This window comes from Lutra lutra, chromosome 7 (assembly GCF_902655055.1).
Source record: "Lutra lutra chromosome 7, mLutLut1.2, whole genome shotgun sequence".
Classification (NCBI taxonomy): domain Eukaryota; kingdom Metazoa; phylum Chordata; class Mammalia; order Carnivora; family Mustelidae; genus Lutra; species Lutra lutra.
In genome coordinates this window covers 142,076,817-142,100,970 of record NC_062284.1, presented here as the reverse complement: position 1 = coordinate 142,100,970, position 24,154 = coordinate 142,076,817, and the positions used below count along the sequence as shown (strand labels likewise).

At 61.1% G+C, this 24,154-nt stretch overlaps 1 protein-coding gene across 17 annotated transcripts in view; it reads left to right on the top strand.

The window, feature by feature from the left end:
- CCDC85C (coiled-coil domain containing 85C) overlaps positions 1-24,154 on the top strand; it is a 74,560-nt gene that overhangs the window by 47,058 nt on the left and 3,348 nt on the right. Inside the window, exons 2-7 of one of the 17 annotated variants that reach the window (XM_047736744.1) lie at positions 10,320-10,357; positions 11,804-11,890; positions 16,002-16,040; positions 19,336-19,443; positions 22,852-22,947; positions 23,766-23,864. In XM_047736744.1, the coding sequence (XP_047592700.1) occupies positions 10,320-10,357; positions 11,804-11,890; positions 16,002-16,040; positions 19,336-19,443; positions 22,852-22,947; positions 23,766-23,864 (467 nt within the window). Of the gene's footprint in view, positions 1-10,319; positions 10,394-11,803; positions 11,891-16,001; positions 16,041-19,335; positions 19,444-22,851; positions 22,948-23,765; positions 23,865-24,154 lie in introns of all 17 variants that reach the window. The other 16 variants (XM_047736743.1, XM_047736741.1, XM_047736752.1 and 13 more) reach the window with 16 other exon arrangements.

The window sequence follows — 24,154 nt, the reverse complement described above, 5'->3', positions numbered from 1 at the left end:
CGTCCCTTGGTCCCCTGGTTCTTCAGCGTGCTTGCCGTCGCCAAGTTCGAGTTCCCAGTTCCCACGGTAGCACTCTCTGCTGCCCCCTGGCTGCAGTGGCATCTTCCTGTCTTCATTTGCATTTCTCTGATGACGTGCTGTCTCATTTCCCCTTGTGACTCACCTTCTGTGGAGACTTTGCTCCCAGTACTCATGTACTCCCGTACTGATCCGTAGGAGCACTGTGTGTTGTCCATGTGACCCTCCGTCCTCTCTGCGCCCGACTTGCGCACAGCCCTTCCCGGACGGCCGCTGCCCTCCTGATGGTGCTCACGGATCTGTTTGCTGTCAGGAGCGGCTGTGATGCTCCTGCAACAGGGGCTGACAGTGCTTCCTTTGATGGTTTGTGCTTTTTATTTCTTTCTTTTCTTTTTTATTAAGATTTTATTTATTTGACAGAGATCACAAGTAGGCAGAGAGGCAGACAGAGAGAGAGAAGAGGAAGCAGACTCCCCGCTGAGCAGAGAGCCCGATGCAGGGCTCCATCCCAGGATCCTGAGATCGTGACCTGAGCCGAAGGCAGAGGCTTAACCCACTGAGCCACCCAGGCGCCCCTGTTCTTTTTGCTTCTAGATGGAGAAAGCCTTTTTACCTGGAAGCAGAAGTTGTTCTTTTTAATAACTGCTGCACTGACACAGAATTCACATGGTTTGTATATATATGACAGTTGAGCATTGTTGAGTATAATCACCGAGATGTGCAACCATCGAAACTAATTCCAGAGCGTTTTCAGTCATTGTCAGTCCGCAGTCTCCCTCCCCCTCGGCCCCTGGTAACCACCGACCGACTCTCTGTCTCTGTGAACTTGCCTATTCTGGACATTTCATACACATGGAATTGTACCAAATGGGGTCTTTTGTGATCGACTTCTTTCCTAGAGCATCAGGTTGTTAAGGTTCAGTGCACATGTTGTAGCCTGTGTCAGAAAAGCCCCAGTTTTCCATCTGTTCTTCCACGTAGCCCTCTCTGACCCAGTTGGAGCTGCTTTCCATGTGTGGTGTGAGGTTGGGATCAAATTTTGTTCTCGATGGTGGCCAGGCAGTTGCTGTAGCTCCGCTCACGAGACACTCCGTCTTTCCCCCACGGGCGCAGAGTGCCTCATGGGCCACATGGCAGGTGTGCGAGCTTCTCTGGGTTCCTGTCTGCCCCTCTCCTCCCTCCCCGTCCCCCACCACGTGGCTTTGGCGTCTTTGCATGGAGTCCATTCCACACGGAGCTCTCTGGACCGTCACCGCTCCTGCAGTCCCACCACTTGGCTCATGATAATTTATTCTTGTTTTCACTGAATCAGGGAAGCACTGTCCAGAGGGGATGCTACTGCCTGAGGTAACCGCCAGGAGCCCCCCACCTTCTCTTGCTCCCTAGCCTTGGAGCCCCAGTGTTGCTTCTCATGCACAGGGTCACAGCTCTCAGCCTTACCTCCAGCTCCCCTGTGTCTGGGAACAGGGATCCCTTGGCTCTGATGACCCTGCCACACCTAGATTTTCCCAGTTTCCTGGGCTGTCCCCGTGGGCCACACATTGCCTTCTCTGCACATGGCTGGAGTCCCCTGGTGTCCTGCTCCCGCCAGCACCTCCCCCACTGTTCCTGCCTCCTCTGAAGGACAGTGGGCCCCATCATGCAGGGCCTGGCACTCAGGAGACATCTGCTTGACAACTAATGATAAACACAAAACCCCTCCTTTCTCCCAAAACTAGTTGAGGTCTCCCTTTCTTGCTACCAAGGGGCTTGGCATGTAGATGTCGGGCTCAGTAAATATTTATCTCCCCCCAGCCGACTTCAGACGTGAGTCCTGCGTACCTTAGCCCTGTCAGAATCCCCGCATTTTGGCGCTGTTTGCAGGGGTTTTTAGTCCCCCCCCCATTAATAATCAGGCCAGACGGGGTCCCTCAGAGGTGGAGCTGAGAGGCGGACGGTTTCAGCAGTCACTGCTCAGCATAGATCATGGATCAGGGGCTCCCAGCCTCACTCATGTGTTAGAATTACGTGGAGGGCATCTAAAATGCATATGGACATCCAGGAGCCTCCCCTGGAGTCTAATATAGTTGGTGTCACGGGGGAAGAGATCAGATGTTAGAAAGTCCCCAGGGAGGGTATGTGCAGCTATGCCAGGAGCCGCTGGGCTGCATGTGACTCGACCTGTGTGGCTAGGTGACCCTGCCGGACAGGCTGGTAGACTTCCATTCCTGGCCTCTCTCCGTAATTTCCAATCATTCAGAGTGGAATTGGGGTTGCTGGGGGAGGAGACTAACAGTGCCCGCCATGGTCACACACAGGTTAATTTCTGGGCATGAAATTAACAGGAAGGGGATTCTTTTTTCCCTCGTCTCCTCTGGCTGGAAACAATGGCACGGTTTCATTTGGAATGACCAGGTTTCCCAAGCACTAGACAGAGAGATGAGGTTGAGTGTTTGGGCCGAGAACACCAGGGCTACCAAGCAGATCCAGAGTGGGCACGTTTTCCATCAGCGAAGCTGGGCACAGCCCCTTGAGATTGCAGCATGGTCGGGGGGGGGGCTTGTAGTTTTCCCTGGAGTTAAACGCCAGGCACCCCTGAGGTCCTAAAAAGCAGGGTGCTGATCCACCGGGGTCCCTGGGGCTTCGCATGGAGCCCGCAAAGGGGCAGCTAGGTAGCCAGGGGACGGCCATGGGTTTCAGGAGAGGCTGAGAGCTCCCCGTTTTCATTAATGCAATTGTTTTTTGCAGCGTCCCCCGTTCATTTTCTTTCCTTCGTGGATGGAGAGGGTGGGGCTCCTTGTGATCATTCCGTTTCATCTCTTGAGTTGGGGTGGGATCTAAGGTTTCCATGATCCTGCCTGTCTTGGCATGGACGGGCCGGGTACCAGCCTGTTGGCCCAGCGGCTGCCGGGCAGTGTTTTTACTATGTGACTTGGGGCTTGGTACTTAACCTCTCTGAGGCTCAAGGATAGTGATAACAGGGCCCAGCCCATCAGCTTGCTGCAAGGATCATGTGGGGTACTGTCGGGGTTTTGCTCGGTGCCTGCTGGCATCTAGTAGATGCTCAGTAGAATTTGTGTGTGCCGAGGGGAGGACGGGTTCCCTTCTCAATACCCCGCATGGGCGAGAGAACTCTTTCCTGCGTCTAGGGCCCTGCAAGTCCCTGTTGAGCTTGTGACTGGCTGTCTCCGCCCAGGCACCTCTGTACTGGTCTGTGGGCAGCTTGGGTGGGCAGCCGAGCAGAGGAGGGGGCAGTGGGGGCCAAGGTGCCCGGCTCGGTGTGGCCACCCCTGGAGGCATCCTCCTGGGAATCTGATGTTCCCCTGATATGCCTCCCTCAGCCCCCTTGTCTTCTCCATAAATAATACGTGTCTCACGTTCAACCCACATCTCTAGGGCCACAGCGCGTGCCAGGAAGCAGATGCTAATGGGGGTCGGCTCTGAGGCTCCTGAGCCTGCCTGCCACGGTCCCACCCCCGTGCCTTTGCTCCTGCTGTGCCCTGCTCAGACTTGCCTTCCACCCCACTGTCCCGACCTGCCTGTCAGAGTCCTGTGTGCTCTTCAAGGCTCAGCTCAGATGCCTCCTCCTACAGGATGGAGCCCCTGATTTCTCCTTGTCAGCTCCTCCTTGCCCTCTGCCCCCCTCCCCCGGCTGTACCTCTGCTCTCTCTGCCCTGGAGCAAATGTGGTTATTCCCGTGGCTCCTTCAATTGGGCGGAGGCATCCTCACAGAGGGGGACCACGCCCTTGGGCAAGCAGGTGTGACTGCTGGTCCTGCCGGGAACCGGCTCTATGAGCTTGGGCAGAGCCATTCCCTCTGTGAGCCTCTGTTTCCTCCTCTGTAGGCCAGGCTTTCTGCCACCCTCCTGGCAGGGTTCCCGGGAGGGGCAGAGCGAGCACAGTGCCCTGGGGTCGGAAGTGGCTTCTCCTGCCTCCTCACCTGTGTCAGGAGCCTTCAGTGTTCTAGGGGCTTCTGTCGAGCAGAGGCCCAGGGTTCAGGGAGTTGTTGGGGTTAGAACATTCTCTAAGTCCTTTAAGGGGATGGACCATTTCCAGCTTCTGTAGGATCCGTGTCTGGGGCCTTGCCGAGGGACACCTAGAAGTGCCCTGGGTCAGAGACAAGGGCAGCTGGAGCAGGCGGCTCCAAGATCTGTTGAGTCTGGCCCGTGGGCAAGGTTGGGGGGACAGAAGTCACCTGGGGACTGAGCATCGGCCAGCAGGACCAGGTGCCGCAGGAAGTATGGCCTTTGCTGCTGTCCAGAGCTCGGGGCTGCCCTGAGCCACTGAGCCAGAGGGAAGGCGAGGCCCCTGTGTGGTCCATGACCTTTACTTCCCAGGGCCTCGTTTACCTCGTCTGTAAGTTGCCCCACCTTCCAGGCCTGCCGTGACGTTTTGACTTCCGCGACCTAACCTGCGGGTACTGGTGGACACTTGCCTTCCTTCTGGGGCTGAGTCCTGGCGGGGGGCTCGGGGGGAGAAGGGAGGCAAGCGGAGAAGCCAGCTTTCAGGAGTCACGAAGATGCTTTCAGGTATCATGTCCGTCCTTTGGGGACAGAGATGGAAGCCTGGAATGATGAAGGGGCCTTGTTTGACGAGTCCCGTCTGCCCCGATGGAGCCCCCGGCCTGATGTCGACCTCTCTTAACGAAGTGTCAGCTACCCCCATGGAGGAGGCCTGAGGCCGGTGTGGCTGGCTGTCCTGCTAATAAACTGCCACAAAGCCTGCCTGTCCCCAGGACCCTGTGGGCAGCCTCGCTCAGCGGGAGGGGGCTTAGAAGGGGAAGCAGCTGGAGGGTCAGGCCCTGTGTGTCACTGTGCGTCATTGTGCGGCCCCCCCAGCACCCACTCTTCCTCTGGTGGGGTTGGGGGCAGTCGTACTTTCTCCTAAGGAGAGACAGACATGATTGGCACTGTGCCCAGATCCCCGTGGCACTTCCTGCTTCTGTGTCCACGGCCCGTGGCACCTGCTGGCACTTGCTGGCACCTGCCACCCTGGGAGCTCATCCTGTCCACTGCCCAACGGGGCAGTGCTGGGAATTAGCCCCTCCATCCCCTGTGAGCAGCGCCCCCCTCCCCACCAGTGAGCCCTGGTGCAGGGGGGTAACGCTGAGCCCCGCAAACTCCCCAACAGAATGGAATTACTTTCATCCGCTCCTTCTGGTCCCTGCCTTGCCTCCCACTCCTGCACCTGGGCTTTCCGGGGTCACCTTCCCCATACCCTGTGTGGACTCGAACCCCCGCCTCACCCCGACGGAGACGTGGGCTCCTGGTGTGGCCACTGTTGCTGCCGAGGGACATTCTGAGCGACACTTGCCCTTCGCACCCAGGACGCTGTGCCGTCTGTGTCTCTGGCAGTCCCGTGTCAGGGTGCTCTGTGTGGGCCGTGGGTGCTGTTTCAGGCTGAGCACCTGCTGCTGGCGGGAACCTGTAGGCTAGGAGACTGACCCCTGGCAGGATGCCTTCCTATTAGGTCTTCAGGCTTTTCCCACACAAGAGGCTACTACGTGCCTAGAGCGGAGTTGGCAAGGAGGGTTTCCAGGGCTAATGGGATGGCGTGACCTGCTCTGGCTGCCAAGTTCTTACCATGAGGACTAATGGTGAGGCTGCGACCACACTGCCTACCTGAGGAGGCCATCAGGATATCAGAGTAGGGGGCGATGGGACCTGGCCCCAGACTCAGCCTCTGAGAAGGCAGGGGGACTGGGGAGCTCGCAGACCTGCGGGCTCCATGAGTCCCTCCCATCCCCGGGCTACACAGCCCTCGTCCCTTCCCGGGGAACACAGGATCCTCCAGGAGGCCGAAGCGAGGGCTGATGTTCCGGCGCTTTAAGCGAGAACATTGCCTGCCTCGGCCCCTTGCTGCCACCCTCTTCCCCGGCCCGGATGGAAGCTGGATTGTGAGTCCTCCAGAATTGGTCCAGGGGGGCCTGGGGAAGGTCTGAGGGGACACATTGGCCAGCCCATCCTGGGGTCCCTTCTGTAGTCACCTCCTTCATTTTCTCCGCAAGCAGCCAAGCTGGGAAATGACGCATGCCTCCCTTGGGGCCCCGTTCCTCGCCACTGCAAACCCTGGGATTAATTTAATTACACGCTCATCTCTGAGAGGCTGGGGCTCCAAGGCGCCCCGCGGGATCACGAGTTGCCCAAGGCTGCTGGGAAGGATCATCCTCCCAGGGAGCCAAGCCCTCGGGGGCCTCCTATCCCTCCCCCGGAAGGCCTGTCTTGCAGCCACCCTGCCCTGCCACAGGACACCTGCTCTGACTCACAGGCAGCCTGGGGTCTGGCTCCTGGGCTCCGGGCAGGGGTCAGAGCCTGGTCTGGGGAGCTGCATGTGGCAGAAGGAGAGGAGGCCCCTCTAGGAAATTGGGAGGCAGCCCCAAATGTTCTTCACCTCCCGGGTATGGGCAGACCAGGCTGTCCCTGGGCCTCGGGAGGGGCCCCCAGAGCAGAGCTGGGAGAGTTCCAATGGGCTGTCCTCTGGCCACCCTTCTGCTTCCGTGGTGTCACCGGGGGGCCCTGCACCGCGCCATTGCCGTAATTTAATCTTTTCTCCTTTACTATAAAAGAAAGACTTTCCCCCCTATTTTGGAAATAGATTATTTGAAAATTAACGAGAAGGGGTGTGAATAAAAACCCCCTTGTTCCCTCCTGTGAGCACCACCAGCCACATGTCCACGTGCCTCCTTCTGGAATTCACTCCAACGCAGAGGTATCTGTAAACGTCAAGAGCAGTTCTACCTCTTGCTTTGGGTCCGGAGCTTTCCACCGGCGTGTGAAGGCTTTTCCCTGTTGTCGAGAGGAGAACCTTCCTGAACATCTTCTGAGTGACGGCTGGACCCTCTGCTGCTCCCAGACAAACAGTTAATTCCATTTCTGGCCGCGGCCGTTATACCTTCTTTATTATTAGAATTCGTTCTTTAGGATGGTTGCCATTGGAAGCACCGGGTGATTTAAGATGTTTCCAGACTGCCCCCATGGTTTGCAAAGCCCCCTGAAGCCCGGCGGTCTCAAGTGGACTTGGTTCTCTGAAGCTGCTTGGGGTTCGGGGCTGACGGAAGTCGGCGGGTTGCGCAGGGATAGCCCCTCGGCCGGTGTCCGCATGTGGCCTGTGAGGGAGGACAGCCGGCCCGAGGGCCCTGGTGGCCGTGGGTGGGCAGGTGGGCTGTTGTTGGGTCATTTGTCCCCCATGGCGTTGCCTCTGCCCCTTCTCCTTGCTCCGGCCCTTGGCCCCCCCTCTTCTGTCCTCACTGCCATCCTGGGGAGTGTGGCGGACCCTGCTGGGGCCGGGGGATCCCCTTGCTCTGATGGGACCTGCGGTGTGTCAGACGTGCCTGCTGCCCAGCGAGGGTGCCGGGGCCGGTTGGTGCATCTGCTGACTCCGGTCTGGTCCACGACTCTGGCTGCAGTCTGACCGAGAAGGGAAGTGCTGGGAGCTCCCTGTTGACCCCAGAGAAATTGGCAGAGGGAGCTAGAACTGTCCCTGTACCAGGGAACTGGGGGGGGGGCAGTAGACCCCCCTTCCTGTGGCTCAGTGGCCGCACAGGGCAGTGAGTGAGTGGCCTGGGTGCGTAGAGGGGATGGGTCCTGTCCTGTCCTGGGTCCTCTCCTGTGCCTGGCAGCGTGGGCCCACGGTGGGGGCTGCGGAGAGTGGGGTGGGGGGCGTGGCTTGTCGTGGCGTCCAAGGGCCGGGCAGTTGTGCAGCGTCCCGGAGAGAGGTGTGCACAGGAACCTGTCTTCTTTCTGGGACCAGTGTCTCTCAACGGCTCGGTGCTGTCAGCTCCGCTCAGAGCGGCCAGACCCTTGGGGTCCTGAGCACTGACCCACAGTGGGGTGGGGGGTGGAGCTGGATGGTGGGGAGAGGGTCTGGCAGGGTGGGCCCGGGGTTCCCCAGCTTACCCGGCAGCAGTGGGGGGGACACTATCCCTCTTAGCCTCCTCCTCTGGAGAGTGGGGAGGTCTGCTGGACCCTTGCCAGGTGGGTGGTGGGTCTCCCCTCCCCTACTGGGCCCACCCGGAAGGAGACCACGCAGGGGTCTGCTAGGTATGTGGGTCTCCTTGTCTTAACGTATGAAGGTGAGAGAGCTGGGGGGATCTTGGTCGTTTTTGCCCTTTTTCCCCAGTGGGTGTCCCAGGGAACCCTTCTTGCTGACAGCACGCAGAGGAGCCAGAAAGGTGGGGAACCCAGGCTGCACCCCATCTCCCTCCCAATGCCTGGGGGTGCCTGGCACACCCTGAGCGCTGAGGCCTTTCCCATCAGGCGTGTTCTCATGGGAGTGATGTGGGAAGAAGTGTTTGTCCGTCCTGGCTGGCTGAGTGAATGGAGGCCCTGGGGTGGGCAGGGGAGGCAGGCACGGGGCATGGACTGGGGTGACCGCTGGCTGGAGAAGGGTGCCAGGAAGGCCTTTGTACAGCTGCGGCCACCGGGCTGGCCAGGGTCCCCCGCCTGGTCAGGTGGGATCTGTCAGTTGCCAGGCGTGCACGCGGGGTCCAAACGGGGAGGCCCCTGGGGTCACCTCCTGCTGCCCTGAGTTGTGCCGTGAACAAGCCCCTTTCAGCTCTCCGAACCGTGATTTCCTGGCCGTCAGCGGGAGCACTGTAGAGCTGGGGGGCTCAGCGAGGTGGTTTGGGGGGCACAGCCCCCTGCTGTGGGGGGTTCCCTGGAACCCCCCGCCCCCTAGTCCAGCTGCCAGGTCCTTACCAGTGCCATCCCCGAGGCTGAGGGTGGCAGGCCTGGTGGGGAGTGGCCCTTCTCCCTCTCTAGAAGGCCTGGCATTCCTGAGTGCTGACTGGTTGCTGACCTGGGGCGGGAGGAGCCAGTTGTGTAATTCCCCAGCAGCTGGTGGGTGGGCCTGGCCTCCCCCAATTCCTGCCCCGGGCTGGGCTGCTGCTCCTGGGCCTGGTCCAGCGCTGGGTGGGCGGAGCTCCTGAGGGGCCTTGGACAACAGAGGGCCCTACAGCAGGTCGCTCACTGGGCGGAGGGGCACCTGTGTGCAAAAGCGGGGGTGCCCTCAGAGAATGGCCTTCCCGATGGGCAGGAGCTCTGAGGCCCAGGCCGAGCCCCCGTGGAGTGAGGTCATGGCATTCTGGGCGGGGGCCCGCCAGGTGAGCACCAGTGGGAGGGGCATGACATCCGTGTCCCCAAGGGCCTGGGCTCATTGGCTGTGTCAGCTGTGTGCTGGGGATGGACATAGTCTTCATTTTCCTGCCATTGCATGATAGCCCAGCGTGTCCTTGCACAGCACCCATCCCCTTTGCCCACCCGGTGTGTTCAAGGTCCTATGGGGTCCGTCTCGCCAGGCTGCGGTGTAGAGAGGTGGCTTTGGTCGAAATTCTGACTTCTGAGCTAAAAGACTGGTGTAATGGGCTCTGTGTCCTGTTGGGTGGAGGTGGGTGCAGGAGGGGAGCCGTGACTGGCCCAGAGGACGGGGGTGTAGGCCGTTGTCTGGGCCGCGTGAGCTCCAGTGAGGTGTTGGTATGGACGAGAGGTGTCTAGCCTGTCCCATACTGGGTGGCTGCAGACCAGGCCAGGAGGTGCCCCATGCGTCACACCTGATGTCCCACCTGCACGACTGCACCTGCCAAGATGGTCTGGTCCCCTTGCCTTCCCTCCCCCGTGGTCTGCATCCATCCCCGGGCCCCTCTGCTCCTGGTTGTCCTCGGGTCCCACCCCGGTAGTCCCCCTCATCCCAGCCTGGCTTGGAGTGACTCAGTCCTTGCTTTTCTCCTCTGCCGGCCAAGCTGATCTGGGAGTTAGGGTGGTGGAGTTTTGCCTGCCTGTCTGATGGGATTGTAAAACTGGTCAGTGTGGTGGGGGAGGGTGGATTTCAGGAACCCTGCCGCATTCCGAAACTGGGGGTGCGTGGTTGGGGAGTGCGTCACTGGCTTGGCCCGGGCCCCGGCCCCTGGCTGCTCTCGTCCTTAGAGTCCGTCAGGAAGGATGGCATCTCACCTGCGCTATGGACAGCCTCCTCCGGCTGCAAATTGTTGAGACGTTCCTGTGTGTCAGGCGCGGGGGAGCAGAGGAACCCCGGACACTGACCCATTATGCTCAGCAGACTCATTTTCCCCACTGCTGGGGAGGGGGCTCCCTGGACCCCATGCCCTGCTGGGCGCTGCCCCCTGGCTGTGAGTGTCCCGTCCGGGGATGCTAGGGAGTACTTTCTGGATGTGAAGCAGCACAGAGGCTAAGGGAACAGGCAGGGAACCCCCGTCCTTCCTGCAGGTCCTGGAAACCCTGGCCCAGAGGCTTCAGGCAGGCTTGTGGGTCTCTCACTGGAGACCGAGTTTGCCGCGATTAACATGTTCCCCACTTGTGTCGTTACAGATCCCTCGTCCACCTACATCAGGCAGCTGGAGACCAAGGTGAGGCTGCTGGAGGCTGAAAAGCCCCTCGTACAGGTAGGCTGGCTGGGGGGAGACGGCAGGGGACAGTGCTCACTGCACCCTGAGCTCCAGCATGAGCCCTGCCCCCTGCCCCCACTCCAGGGCCCACCCATGTCCCAGCTGACTGGGGCCTTCCTTCCCCCCTCACTCCCATAACTGCCCACCTGCCCCATAGCCATCCGAGGCATCCCCTGGAACTTTGGGGTCATGGACCTAATCCTTGCTCCATGGCCTTGGGGTGTCCCCCGATGGTCTGTGAGCTCTTGGGGCCAGCACTGGCCTTGTCCCAGAGATGGTGTGGAATGCACAGTTGCTGAAGAAGGGGCTGTTTTGGCCCTCAGGCAGGCAGATTGAGGCTGGGAAGTGGATGGCACACCCCCACTGTCACCCACATGGAGACGTCCCTGCTCCTGCCACCTGATCCTGTCCTGTTTGGGGCGCACCTTGTACCCTCCTGGGCCTGGCCGGTGCCCACAGGCAGATGAGGCTCTGTCTCATCCCCAGCACGTCCGCAGCATAGGGATGGCAGGTTAGAGGCTGGAGGATGAGGGCAGTGCACGGGGGAGGCCGGGCAGGGGGACAGGCGGCTGTAGTCCTGCTGAGTGTGGCTGGCACAGAGGGGTCGTGACCGTTAGGACGAGGGCCTTCTGTGGTGTGGGTGGGGCGGGGATGGGAGGCTGCAGTCAGCCCTGCACTAGGTCTGGGGGGCCAGCTGGCTTGGCCAGGCCCTTCAGCCTCTCTCTCCCTTGTACCCATCCTGGGCTTAATCTCCCCTCCCCCTCCCCTGCCATACCCCCCCCCCCCCACCGCCCATATGTGGCGGCCAGAATGCCCAGAGCGTTTCTCTGGGAACCAACCCTAGGGAGGGCTCAGCTGCCTGGCCCTGTTGCTAGGCGACCAGCAGGCTTGGCGCCGCTGTCCTGGCTGTCCTGCTCGGAAGCCCGCGGCACCCTGTCTGTCCGCTGGGCGGCTGCTGGGAGGCTCGGGGCCCCGGCACGGAGCATAGCCCCCACCACTGCTGCCCTGCGCCTCGCCCCTGCGTGGGCTGTGTGGGCAGTTCCCACAGCCTAGCAGGATGGGGCAGAGTGCATGGTTCACCCCCGACCCCCACACCCCTGCGGCCACCGTGCCTCCGCTCAGGTGTAGAGCTAGGCATCGAATTGCAAGGCTGGTTTGGGAACCTTATATGGTTTTCAGTCCTGTGTGGCAGAAGGGCTTGGCCACCATCGTGCTGGCTCTTTTGGCTCCTTGGGGCTGGGGTCTCACCCGGCTCGGGTCTGGGGCACCTTCCATTCCACGGGGGCCTGGTGTGGGTTGGGGATGGGGTGGGGGCTGGGCTGCGGGAGCGGAGGCCGAAGTGGCACCAGGAGGAGTGGGGGTGGTGAGGGCCGTCGTTAAGGCTCAGGGGCCTTGGCTTTGGAGTAGGCGCCCGTCCTGCTGGCTGCAGCCACTGGACAGCAGAGTGGAGGCCAGGACCACGATCTGGACCCGAAGCCTCGGGTCAGTGGCCTTGTGAGTCTTTCCCTGTCCCATTGTTGTTTGACGGTTCCCTTGGAGAAGCGGGGTGAACACCCGAGCCCCGAGTTCAGGATGCTGTTTGCCAGGTTGTTCTATGGTCCAACTGGGCCTTGCTTGTGGCCTCTTTTCCATGAAGACAGGAATGTCCCTGACCCCATTGCCCCTGCTGTCCTGGCCACATTGTCCCATTGGGAAAATACACCCCAGTTACCAGTGGTGGACCTGGCCGCGGACTTGGGGGAAATGTGCCCATGCTCAGGCCACAGAGGGGTGGCCCTTCTACTCCGTCCTGCCTGGGGGCACCCCAGGGTCACAAGGGAGGCCCCCCATAGCTGTGTCCACTGGTCCCATGCCCACATGTACAGAGGGGGAGGTTGTCAGAGTGCCTGTGTTTGGGCATCTGGGGGCTGGCAGCTACCTGGGCAGTGGGTGTCCTGCCCGCCCCCCTCCGCCTCCCCCATGCCTGCTCAGACCTGCTCCCAGGGGTCAGACGTGGGGTCGTGGTCCCGAGGCAGTGGCAGAAGTTCTGTCCGCCTCCTGTGCCCACGCCCGGCCTGCTGGGGAAAGATGTCTGTCAGATGGAAGGAGGCAGACCCTCGCCGGGATCCCGGCCTGCTGCTGCAGGCGGTTGGGATGTCGGCACAAGATGGAGCTTTTCCCTGGCTTACGGCCACGAGCAGGCGAATGCTGGGAGCTCAGCATCCGCCACATAGGCCCCAAGTCTCTTATTTCCCTGATAGAACTTTCCTTTCTCCTGAATGAACGGAGCCTCGCGAAGGCAGGCTGCCGTGATGGTAGTTGTGTGGGCTTGTGTGGGTCCTGGGGGCACCCAGGGCCCTTCTCCGGCCTCTTCCTCCGTGGGGCCTCTGCTCAGGGTCTCCCAGTGAGCAGGTGTCAGGGCCACACCCAGCACCCCAAGAAGGGGGCAGCCTCGTGGTGCTGGGACCTCGGAGTCCCACTCCCCTCCCAGGGCCTTGTGCACCTGTCCCCTTGTTGCCGTGGAAGTGTTGGCCCTCCACCTACAGTCTGCAAAAGCTCCCAGGAGCCATGACCATTGACAGGATGTCTGTCCCTGTCACCTGCTGTCACCAGAGCCTGGCCTTGAGGGTGGGTCGGTGGTGCTGGCTGCAGAGGCAGACGCCACTGTTCTGAGCTACGCAGGAGAGATGAGAGACACGGACAGCGAGGGGGCCCCCTGGCCTGCTCCTGGCTTCCTGGTGGCACTCACATGTCACTTGCTTCTGTATTCCTGTGGTAGCTCAGATGGCACCGCTCTGCTTCCTCACCTGGAAAATGGGTGTGCACACACGTTACGTGTAACGGATGGTCCTAGGGGCATGGGGGTGACCAGGCCCAGGCCTGCCCACCTCCTTCGCCAACTAGCAGGACTCGTGTGCAGAGGGGCCTGCTGCAGGCCCACAGTGACAGTCCTGGCCCCGTTCTAGGGGAGTCCAGAGAAGAAGGGGTTTACTTTTTCTATTTTCTCCTGGCCTCCAGCTCAGGCATGGCCTCCTACCCACAGCTTCCCCAACCACCCGTAGGGGGCTCGGCACTTAGTCTGGGCTCTCAGCCCTGTGAGCTGCTAGTTGCTGAGATCCTCCCTTGGGGAGCCTAGCCCCCAGGTCTGCTGGACCATCAGCCACTCAAGTACTGGGATGTTGGCTGTCACATCGGTGAGGTCACATCGGCCTCTCCAGTGCTTAGCACAGCTAGACTGGGTGGATACATCTTGGGGAGGCCCTGGCCACCACCCACCCAGAGTCCTAGACCAGGAGGGAAGGCTGGCTGTTGCCCAAAATAAGGAAGTTCTGCTTCACTAAAGTAGTGAGTGTGCCATCTTTGGAGGTAATCAAGAGATGGATTTGGGAATCCTGGAGAGAGAGATTTCTGCCTGGACCTCATGGGCCCTGGCTTGTCTGGCTTGATGATGCTGGCACATAAGTCTCCTCACCGAAATCAAATTGCTCAGAAACCTCCAGCTCTGCAAAGAGCCTAGAGCACCTGCCTTTTGGCGAAAAGAGGGAGAGAGCAGGATTCGTCTTCGAACCACCTTCGGGGGTGTGGCTTCAGGGTTTGGGCCAGAGGTGGAGATCCTCTGCGGCCCCCACTTCCCACTGCCCCCGCCCCTCCCCTCATGGCCTCTATTTAACTCTAAAATAGCTTTAATTAAAAATGTGCCAGCGTGTTCACAGAACTAAATTACTATATTGCAGTTCGTGTTTTCCTTCTCACGTTGGCTTTAAAATTTCATCAACACAGCTGCTTCCTCTGTGATGATTCATTTCGAGCCCCCTGCACACGTTATTATTTTTCTGGGGGATTCTGTGCGCGGCCGGGCTGGGATGGGGGTGGCTGGCATTGACGCTGGGGCTTGGCTCTTGGTTCCCTTGGTTTGCCCCCGTCACTGGGCTGATGAATGAAGCCTCCCTGTTCGCCCAGGAGCTGAGAAAACATGGGCTGCCATGGAGGGGAGTGGAGGCGGCCGTGCAGGCCTAGCCCCCTTCGTCCTCACCCCTGTGTCCCTAGATGAACGGCTCCTTCGTGGCCCTTGTCTGCGTTTTGAGCCATCTGGGCTGGGGGACAGGGGAATAGTCTGCCACCATCTCAGCCCGTGCTGGGACCTTGGTTCTGTCGTCTGAGTCCCCGAGGAGGACGGGTGATCCTGAGGGCTGATTTCCTTGCCCAGGCAGGCCCTCCAGGGAAGCTGGCCTCCGGCATTTCCGAGGTGCTGTGTTCCCACACAGGTCGCTGGCTATCTGGCTCCGAGCCATCCCTGGTCTGCCTGTTTGGCGTCTAGGGTGGTGGTCACATCCTGTTCCCTCTGTTGGGGTGGGGTGGTCTCTGCACCCCTGGAGGGCTTACATTATTTTGTTAGCAGAACCTTCCAGATGGTCCGGCCTCTCCCTGAGCCAGGGAGGAAACCTCTTCTTTCCGGCATCCGAGCAGATGGTCTGCTAGCAACGTGGGCAGAAAGAGAGCCTCTGTCCCCGAGGCTTAATCATTGTCCACTGTGAACCCCATGCTGGGTGGCAGAGCCACAGGGCCAGGTTCAGATCACCAGAGTGCTGCCTTACCGGCTGGGTGGTGTGGGGCCAGGGGCTTCACCTCTCTGGGCCTCAGTTTTCTCGTCTGTCAGATGGGGACACTAAGAGCGCCTGCCCCAGGTGTAAAGGGACAACGATCCCGCAACGCCCGAGGACCAGGGCTGGCCAGCGGTGAGAGCTGTGGGCCACCTGGCAGCCGGGTGCCTTCTTGATCCTAATTTATGTGCAAACAACAGAGCCCTGGAAAGCTGAGGAGTTGCCCAGACTTCCCCAGCCTGGGTGGGATTTGGTTTTCATGAGTCTGTGCCCCCCACCCCAAATCCCTCACCCCTTCTTGCGGGGTCCTGCGCCTGTCCCTCGCTCACCCTGTTGGAACAAGTACTGGGCTGTCATGGGGACCTGTGAAGGCCGATGGTCACCGTGGCGGGTGAGACCACACGCTGTCCTGTCAGTTGCAGCCACGTGGTCCTGGGCAGCAAACACACCCCTAGGTTTGAAAACTGGGATTTAGGGCCAGAAATGGCGTGGGGCATTGGGATGTGGTGCCATCTCCCTGCGGAGGAGTCCTATTAGCCACATGTGGGACCTCCCTGGCCCGCTCGGAGCACTCACGAGGCAGAACTTTCTGGGCCCCCAGCCACGAAGCAGCCTCGTCCTTCTTGATGGTCTGCAGATGGGTTCTCTGAAAATTAAGGGAGATTAAGTCTGGCTGGTAGGTAGTAGCAGGACGCCCTTGTGAGCAGCTCGAAGTGCCCCTTCCTTGCCTCTGCTGGCTGCTGTGCCGGGATCTTGGGGCCCCTCCAGGCCAGTGTAGTGGGCTGGCCTCTCGGGTCTGCGGGGTCCCCGCGTGAGCCCTGGGAGGGCTGTGAGGGGGCTGGGTGCCCAGTCAGCCCTTGGAGACACGGGGGTTTCTAAAAACATGGGGGCTCTCCGGAGGTGCCTGCCCCAGCCCAACTGAGGTCCTGGCAGCTTTGGGTGAACAGGTGTCCAGGAAGGGGAATGGCGGGGAGGGGGGTCGTGGCTGGCATCTGCTGGGTGACACCACTCCTCTTCCCTTCCAGCTGCCCCGTCCCTACGGCCGCCCGAGAAGCTGGCTTCAGGTAGAGCTGCCTGGTGGGACGTGTTTGCAGTGGTGTTTGGGGTGGGGACTGCTTTGAGTGCTGTGTGCTGCTCTGTCTTCTGCGGGTCCCCTCCTGTCCCTTCCTGGGAGCTGGCCACAACCAGGGTGCCTTGGTTCTGCCCTCTCCGAGCTGGCATTCACGGGCAGCTTTGCACACAATGGCAGTAGAGAGGGGACCCACGGCTTCCCATGGCCCTTCTCACCCAGCTCTCCCAACCCGTGTCCGGGGGTCTGAGTGGTCTCTGGATGTCCCTACATCAGGGCTCACTGCGGAGCCCCCACAGCATCCCCGTGTCACCTGTCAGACGCGGCCTCCCTGTCGGGTGCACACTGGAGGTGCCCCTGTGGCACGTGGTCCCACAGGGACCCAAGCCCTTTGGGGGCAGGAAGGAGGGGTGAGGCTAGCTGCCCGGAGTGAGCACGCCCGCAGCCGCTGCCCAGATAGGAAGCCCCATGTAGGCAGGTGGGGGAGCTCAGCGGGGTCCTTCCTCTCTATCCTGACTTTTCTGCTCCAGCACCCCTCTGACACCCTGGGTGTTCCCCAGGAGTCCTCTGGAAGGCGATGGCTGGGGAGCTCGCCGCAGGACCACGGGGGTTCAGAGAGGCTGGGGTAGCCCGAGTGCACGGCGGCCCGGAGCCTGGCGGCAGTGACAGCCCTGGATGGAGGCTCTGTGTCGTTAAGTGGAGTTGGGAGCCCTGCGGCCACCTGGGTCTCTCCCTCCTGGCCGGAGGGGGCAAGTCTCTGTCTGCACGTGATGCTTCTTTTACTTTTAAGGATGTGGGAGTTCCGCCACTCTGTGTGACAGATCCTTTCTCCCTGTGTCCTGAGGGACCCATGTTTGGGATTGTGGCTGGGCAGACATCCTCTGCTTCCTGAACCATCCTGAGCCCCCCGCAGGTGCAGGCCCAACCATCCCAGAAGGCCCTTTCAGCTCCACTGCCCCTCCACGTTAAAAACCTCGGGATTTCATTCTTCCAGGGCACCAACAGGCGCATCCCAGGATTTTTAATTTGGGTTTAAGTGCAATTATGGTCCCTCATTTTGATGCATCATTAGTCACATTGCCCCTAATGAGAGATTGTGTGTTTTTCCCACCAGCTTTGTGGGTCGCTAATAAAGTTCTGTGGACGTGCGAATATTTATAGATGATCGCTGAAGGCAGGGGTGGGAATTGCACGTGATTTAAACCCTCCCCCCGCCCCCCTGTACACACACATCCTCCCCAGGAATTTATCTGGTGTGGAGGGAGGAGGCAACACAAACCTGTTTTGTTTTCAGTAACAGCACGTGAGTTGCTTCTGAACCTGCTGGGTCCTGGGCCAGAGGAGCTGTGTGGGAGGTGAGACTCAGCCCAGAGAAGGATCTAGACGGCGAGGGGGAAGGGCAGGGCAACGTCCAGCTGTCCTGGTGCCAGGGGCTGGTCGGAGGGAGCGGTGGCTCAAATCCTTGGCCATGTGGCCAAATGCCAGTGTGTGTGAGCTGGGCTGAGCCTTGCACCTGGTCCCTTTTTGCCAGCCCGGTGAGGCCGGTGAGGCGTGTTCCCACAGGATGGGGTCAGAGGGCCCGACAAGGACCTGGTGGCACTGGACGCGGACACTCAGTGTCATTGGGTTTAGAACACACACTGCTGGAGAAGAGTTTGGAACTGTCGCACACGCCCAGCCAGGGAGATAATTTGCCTTCGCCTGAAGCTGGGTTGAGCCCCCGCCCACCGTGGGCGAGTCAGGGAGGCACAGGTGCTCTGATGGGCAGAGGAGTCCCCCAGGGTGGGCAGTGAGGGTCAGCACTGTGGCCTCTTTCTGGTGCCTGGTGACGGGGCGCTCTGCGAGATCGGACCTCGGGCTGGGCCAGGGAGGACTAACATGGCTCTGGTTAGAGGCCGTAATCTGGGGGTGGGGGGCAATCACATATCGAGGGTCCTTGGGGATACCCTGCCACACTTCAGGGGCCGTCCTTGGATGGGGCGTCCCCACTTCTGTCCTGTGCCTCTTGGTGACCTTTGTTCACACTCAGGTTCTCCTGGAGGCCATGGGAATCGTTCTGCTCTGGCCAGGGTGCCTGGGTGGGGATGGAGAGCAGGTGGTGAGGGCTTGGAGCTGCTGTCGGGTGTTTGCTCTGGAAGGCTCCATGCACCTGCCTGCCTTGCATTTTTACTCCGGAGCCCCAGACCCTTACAGGGTGCTGCTCTGTGCCCTCTGACCTGGCCCCTGGGACCGAGGGATTGGGCCTGGGTCTGATGGGGACTGGAGAGATGGCGGGGAGTCGGTGGGGCTGGAGACTCAGTGAGACGCGGGTCTGGGTCCGGCAGTTGGTGGGAGGGGAGCAGGCTGTGAGTGCATCCCTCCGGGGCCGGCGGGGAGTGCGGGGGCTGGTGTGTAGGAGGAAGGAGCCCCCCCCCCACCCCCCCTTGTGGTTGTTGAACTGTCTTGCTCACCAACCCCCTGCCCTCCAGGCTTTGTTTGGGGACTTATGGGACCTTCTGTGTGTTTTGTCTGTCCCCAGCATGCCCTCAGATCCTTTGAAGTCAAAAAGGATGTCTGAGCCAGAAACACCCCCTGGGCTCTGAGTGATGCGGAGGGCCCGGAGGGCCCGAGAGGCCATGGCTCCTTCTCAGAGGGCCTGTGTGGGATTAAGCGTGACTCCTGGGTCCCCTCTCTCTGCCCATCCCAGCCTCCAGCTTCCAGGGGCATTTGCTTTGCCCTGAGGGAAATCACCAGTGGCCAAATATATGTCCATTCACTCCTTCCTTCTGTCCCTCCTGCAGATCCCCCTCCCCGCTTCCTAAGCAGGCACTGGTTCTTGTGGACATAGAGGGGAGGACACAGGGCTCACATTTGGGAACTCCTGTCCGACGGCAGAGGCTGAGGGCAGCCTGAGCACCTCACAGGGACAGGCTCACCTGTGAGAGGCGGGAGCACCCCCCGGGGCTGGAGGGAGTGTTCCCCAGGCCAGGCACGGGGGCCCCCAGTGCAGGATGCTGGAGCAGAGGAAGGAGGGTGGGCGTGGGAGGCCATACTCATTTACTCGTTTACTCTGTTCGAGAAATGCTGATAAAGCATGCGCTGGGGGGCAGCTTGAAGCCCTCCGGCCTTGTGGCACCAACACATGGTGGCAGTGAGGACCGATGGGGCAGGGAGAGGGGAGGGAGGGTGCAGCCCACTGCCGGTGCCCGGGGAGGGGCAGGCAGGAGCAGCTGACCATGTCCTGAAAGAGCACGGCCCTTGGTCCCCTCAGCACGGCCACTCACCTCTAACCTGTCCCCCTTCCCTCGAAGCAGGCAGGCCCTGGAGAGTTCCGGACGCTGCGGAAAGGCTTCTCCCCATACCACTCGGAGTCCCAGCTGGCAAGCCTCCCGCCCTCCTACCAGGACTCGCTGCAGAACGTAAGAGCCCCTCCCTGGGGCCGCACCACTCACTTGGAGACCCCGTGCCTCCAGGATCCTTGGTCCACATTGTAGGGTAGGGGTGAGGCTCAGATCATCTCGTGACCTGCCGGGGCCAGGGGAGGCCCAGAGGTTCTATAGGAACACTCTTGGGGAGCTGCTAGGGCAGCAAGCCCTTGCTGGGCCCTGGAGGGACCCTCCATGCCTGACGCCGCTGGGGGCCCAGATCTCCCACACCCGGTGTGTCTTCTGTGAGGTTACCTGCAGGTCCTGGGAGTTGGGGGACAGGTAGCCCACAGGTCAGAGGATTCCAAGGTGAAATGGGTGACCCTGTGGGGCAGGGACCTGGACCCCCTTTCCTCACCAGGCTGGCTGTCCCTGCCCTCCCTACCTCTGTCTCTGTCCACTTTCCCCACTCCCTGCCCACTTGAGTCAGAGGCTGTGTGTCTGCCCAGGGCCCCCGAGCTTCTCCCTGACGAGGGTCACTGGCCAGGGTGCCCTGGGGCAGGGTTCAGCGGGCCCTGGGACTCCAGGCCCCGTGGAAGGAGCTGGCCGCGGAAGGGGGCTGAGTACCAGTCTGCTGAGAGCAGGGTCAAGGCTGTTGAGTCCCTGGGGGGAGACTGGTCGTCTGCCTTTTTTCTTTTCGGGTCAGTTGACTTTATTTATTTATTTTTAAAAACATTTTTAAATTTATTTATTTTGACAGAGAGACAGCAAGGAGGAAACACAAGCTGGGCGAGCGGTAGGCAGTGGGAGAGGGAGAAGCAGGCTTCCCGTTGAGCAAGGAGCCCAGTGCAGGGGTTGATGACTCATTTAACTGGTTTTTAGCATATTTACAGATTGCTGTAGTTATCACAATAGAACATCTCCTTACCCCACAGAGGAACTCCGCCCCCTTTAGCAACCCCTCCCCACTCTCCCCTGCCTTGGCTGGGCGACCACTGGTGTGCTCCTGCCTCTGCAGACTTGCCCATTCCGGACATTTCTTTCTTTCTTTTTTTTTTTTTTAAAGATTTTATTTATTTGACAGATAGAGATCACAAGCAGGCAGAGAGGCAGGCAGAGAGAGGAGGAAGCAGGCTCCATGTTGAGCAGAGAGCCCGATGCGGGGCTTGATCCCAGGACCCCGGGATCATGACCTGAGCCGAAGGCAGAGGCTTAACCACTGAGGTGCCCAGGCGCCCCCTGGACATTCCTTAGCAGCAGAGTCCTGTAGCAGGCCACCCTCTGTGACTGGCCGCATCCGCGGGGTACTGTGTTTTGGAGGCGATGCCGTGGGCTCGAACCTCCTACCTTTGTGTTGCCGGGCGATACTCCATGGGTGCAGGCATCCCCTCTCCCACCCCTGCTTAGCGGCTGGACATCTGGGCGGTGTCCACGCTTTGCCTGGCGTGGGGAGCACTGCTGCGAACGCTCTGGACGAGTGGTCGTGTGGTCGTGTGGCTTCTGTTCTCCTGGGGACACACTCGGCTCCCCACTTTGGGCACCAGCTCTGGAGCCCCAGACCCCGTTTGAGCCCTGCTGTGAGCCTCCCATCAGACCCATGGTTCTGCGCTCATCTGTCACGTGGAGGTACAGGAAGATAGCAAATCGGGGGGTTCCTCGGGTGGGGGGTGGGCGCCGAGGAAGCGGGAGGTGTCGCCGGGCCGGCCCTCCCGCCACAGCCGGAGAGGCCTTTGGGAGAAGCTGTCTGTGGGGAGCGCCCCCTGCAAGCTCCAGTCCCACGGCGTTTACTTCTGACCCGGGTTACACGTCCAGCGCCGGCTCCGTGGACAGGACCTGCAGCCACGTGCTCATTGGCAGCCTGGTGACGCGGGTCAGGGAAAGGCTGTCCGGGCCACTCCTGGCTTCCATCCTGCCTGTGCTCTGGGAAGCAGCCCCCGGTGCCCGGTGCCCCGGAGCAGGCTGTTCAGGGAACCCCACGTGCAGATGGGATGGGAGGCCAGAGGTGCCAGGGGCCAGGCATCTGGTGCCTCCCAGGGCCGAACGCGTGTGGCTGTCGCCCCCTGCTGGCCAACGGTGGAGGGCGCTCGGCCTTCGCCTCAGACTGTGCACCTGCTTTCGGGCAGGTGTGTGTGTTTTGCGCCCATCGGACAGCGTGCCGGGGCTCTGCACATAACTTGGGACACCGGAACCCTTTCCATCATCCAGATGAGGAAACTGAGGCACAGAGTGGGTTGAGCCCTACTTCAGAGCCTTGCCCAAGCCCACACAGCATGGCTGGGCTGGGCAGGCTCCCCGGGTGATGGCCCCAGAAACCAGCTCACCAAGTCCACCTGGTCACTGGGGTTCAGTGACTGAGAAGGAAACTGAGACTCAGAGGAGGGACGGATGTGCAGGGCACCTCGGCTCCCCAGCCTCTCCCCGGCTGCTTGCACCCACGCTTCCCGGGGCGCTTGCCGCTTTCTGTCTGGCCTCCAGCACTTGCTGGCCCCTGTTAGACCCACTCCCAGTGTCTTCTGACCTCCTGGCTTGTGTTGGCCCCAGGGAGCTCCATCCTCCAGTCCTCCTTCACTGGGGCCCGAAGTCCGGGGTCCCCTACAGCTTGAGGCACACCAACTGGTCCAGTAATTGCATTGAAAAGCAGCTAGGGGCCCTGGGCAGACATGCAGCCTCTGACACAGGTGGGCCTGACTCCAGAAGGCTGACTCCCCTCTTCACCTGGCCTTGTCCCCTGCTCCCCGGGCTGTGGGAGCTGGGTGCTTGGTTGCCGTCTGAAGTGCTTGCTGAGGGGCGCCTGGGTGGTTGAGTCGGTTAAGTGTCTGCCTTCGGCTCAGGTTGTGATCCCAGGGTCCTGGGATCGAGTCCCGCATCGGGCTCCCTGCTCAGCAGGGAGCCTGCTTCACCTTTTGCCCCTCTCCTCCAAATGCTTATGCTCTCTGCTCTCTCTCTCTCTCTCAAATAAATAAACGCAGTCATTATTTTATTTTATTTTTAAAAAAATGTTTGCTGAATTGGGTGGCACGCCTCAGGTGGCCAGATGGGCCGGAAGCTCAGGGCTGGGAGGCAGGGCTCAGGGCTAGAAGACTGTCCCTGCGGAGGAGGAGTGGGGGCGATGTCTAGTTAGCCCACTCACCTGGTATCGGGGGAAGGGGGCAAACCCTGGGGTTTGTTGGGAGATCTTTGCCAGCCCCCACTCTTCTCTGAGCTGCCCTCACTTCCTCTGGGAAACAGAGAACAGACCCTGCACGTGGGCTGCGGAGAGGAACCTGCGAGTTGGGGTGGGGTTTAGGGTGGCCCCCGTCCTCTGCCCCGGCCTGGGCCTCGCACCCCGCCTCCTCACCAGCAGCACTCGGCCCCCAGCTTCTCCTGCATTAGTCAGGGACCTCTCCCTGCCACTGGGCGCCCCTCTGGCCACCACCTGGGGGCTGCCGGGGACCAGCTAAGCCCTGCAATTCCTTCCCACAGGGCCCAGCTTGCACGGTACCTGAGCTGTCCTTGCCCCCCTCCGCCGGCTACAGCTCTGCAGGACAGAAGCCTGAGGCTGTTGTGCACGCCATGAAGGTGAGGGCCAGGCCCCGCCCACCCACACCCAGAAGCTGCTCCCGGGGCTGGGGGGGGTGAGGAGTGGTGGTGGGGGGTGGCGCCCAGGTCCCTGGTGCAGTGCGGACCCCGGACCTTCCACCCTGCATGTGCTCTGAGTCCGTGCGTGTCGGAGCAGCGGGGCGGTGGGGAGGGGCCCTGAGCCCAGAACACCTTGGGGGAGGGAGTTGGAAGTGTTGGTTGGCAGCAGGTTGTCACCCACCTGCCATCCCAGTGACGGGAAACGTACTTGGGCCAGGTAGGGGAGGGTGGGCAGCCCCTCTAAGTCAGAGAGGTGGGGGCAGGGCTGGGGTGGGACCAGGCTCCGGCCTCCGAGGCCCGTCCTGGCTCGCTGGGCCCCACCCACCATGGCTGTGCCCCCCGCCCCTCACCCGTGCATGGACATAAGTGCTCTGTGCCCTGGATGCGCAGGCCTGTCTGCACAGATAACAGCATTCTTACACTGGTGCGGGCAGTGACTGGGACACATACACACACACTCACCCTGTGTGTGCAAGTGGGTGCTTGCTGGGGGCCCTCGGTTGGAATGAGCGCACCTGTCTGAGGGTAGCTCCCCCCCCCAGCCTGTCCTCCCTGCTCCCCGGGGACCCGGCTTCAGCTTCACCCCCAGCTGTGATGTTGGGGGTGCTGCTTACCTTGGGGCAGGTTTGCTAGGGTGAGGGAAGAGGACCCCCCCCATGGGTCTCTCCATGCCCCTCATGCTGGCTGGGACCCAGTGGCTCGGGATCCTTGGTGTCCGTGGCAGCCTTCCCCCTGACCCTGGGGCCGGTTCCCCGCAGGTCCTGGAGGTGCACGAGAACCTGGACCGGCAACTCCAGGACAGCTGTGAGGAGGACCTGAGTGAGAAGGAGAAGGCCATCGTCCGTGAGATGTGCAATGTGAGGCGTTTCCCGGGGCCCGGCGGCGGGGGTCTGGGTCTGGGGCCCAGGGTGTGGGGCTGCAAGCTGGGCGGGTCCCGGTGTGACCTGGAGGCCTAGGGGAAGGCACCGGAGCCTGGACAGCCCTGGCCAGTCCTCCCCCCACTGCCCGTCCCACTTCCGCCTGAGAGTGGGGGCCCTGACCTCTCCAGGCCTGTCCGTTCCCGGAGCTCCGCCCTCAGCCCCCTCGGACTGGTTCCGTTCACCCCGCATATCCCATCCCGTGGCCCCCGGTGGCCCCCAGTGGCTGC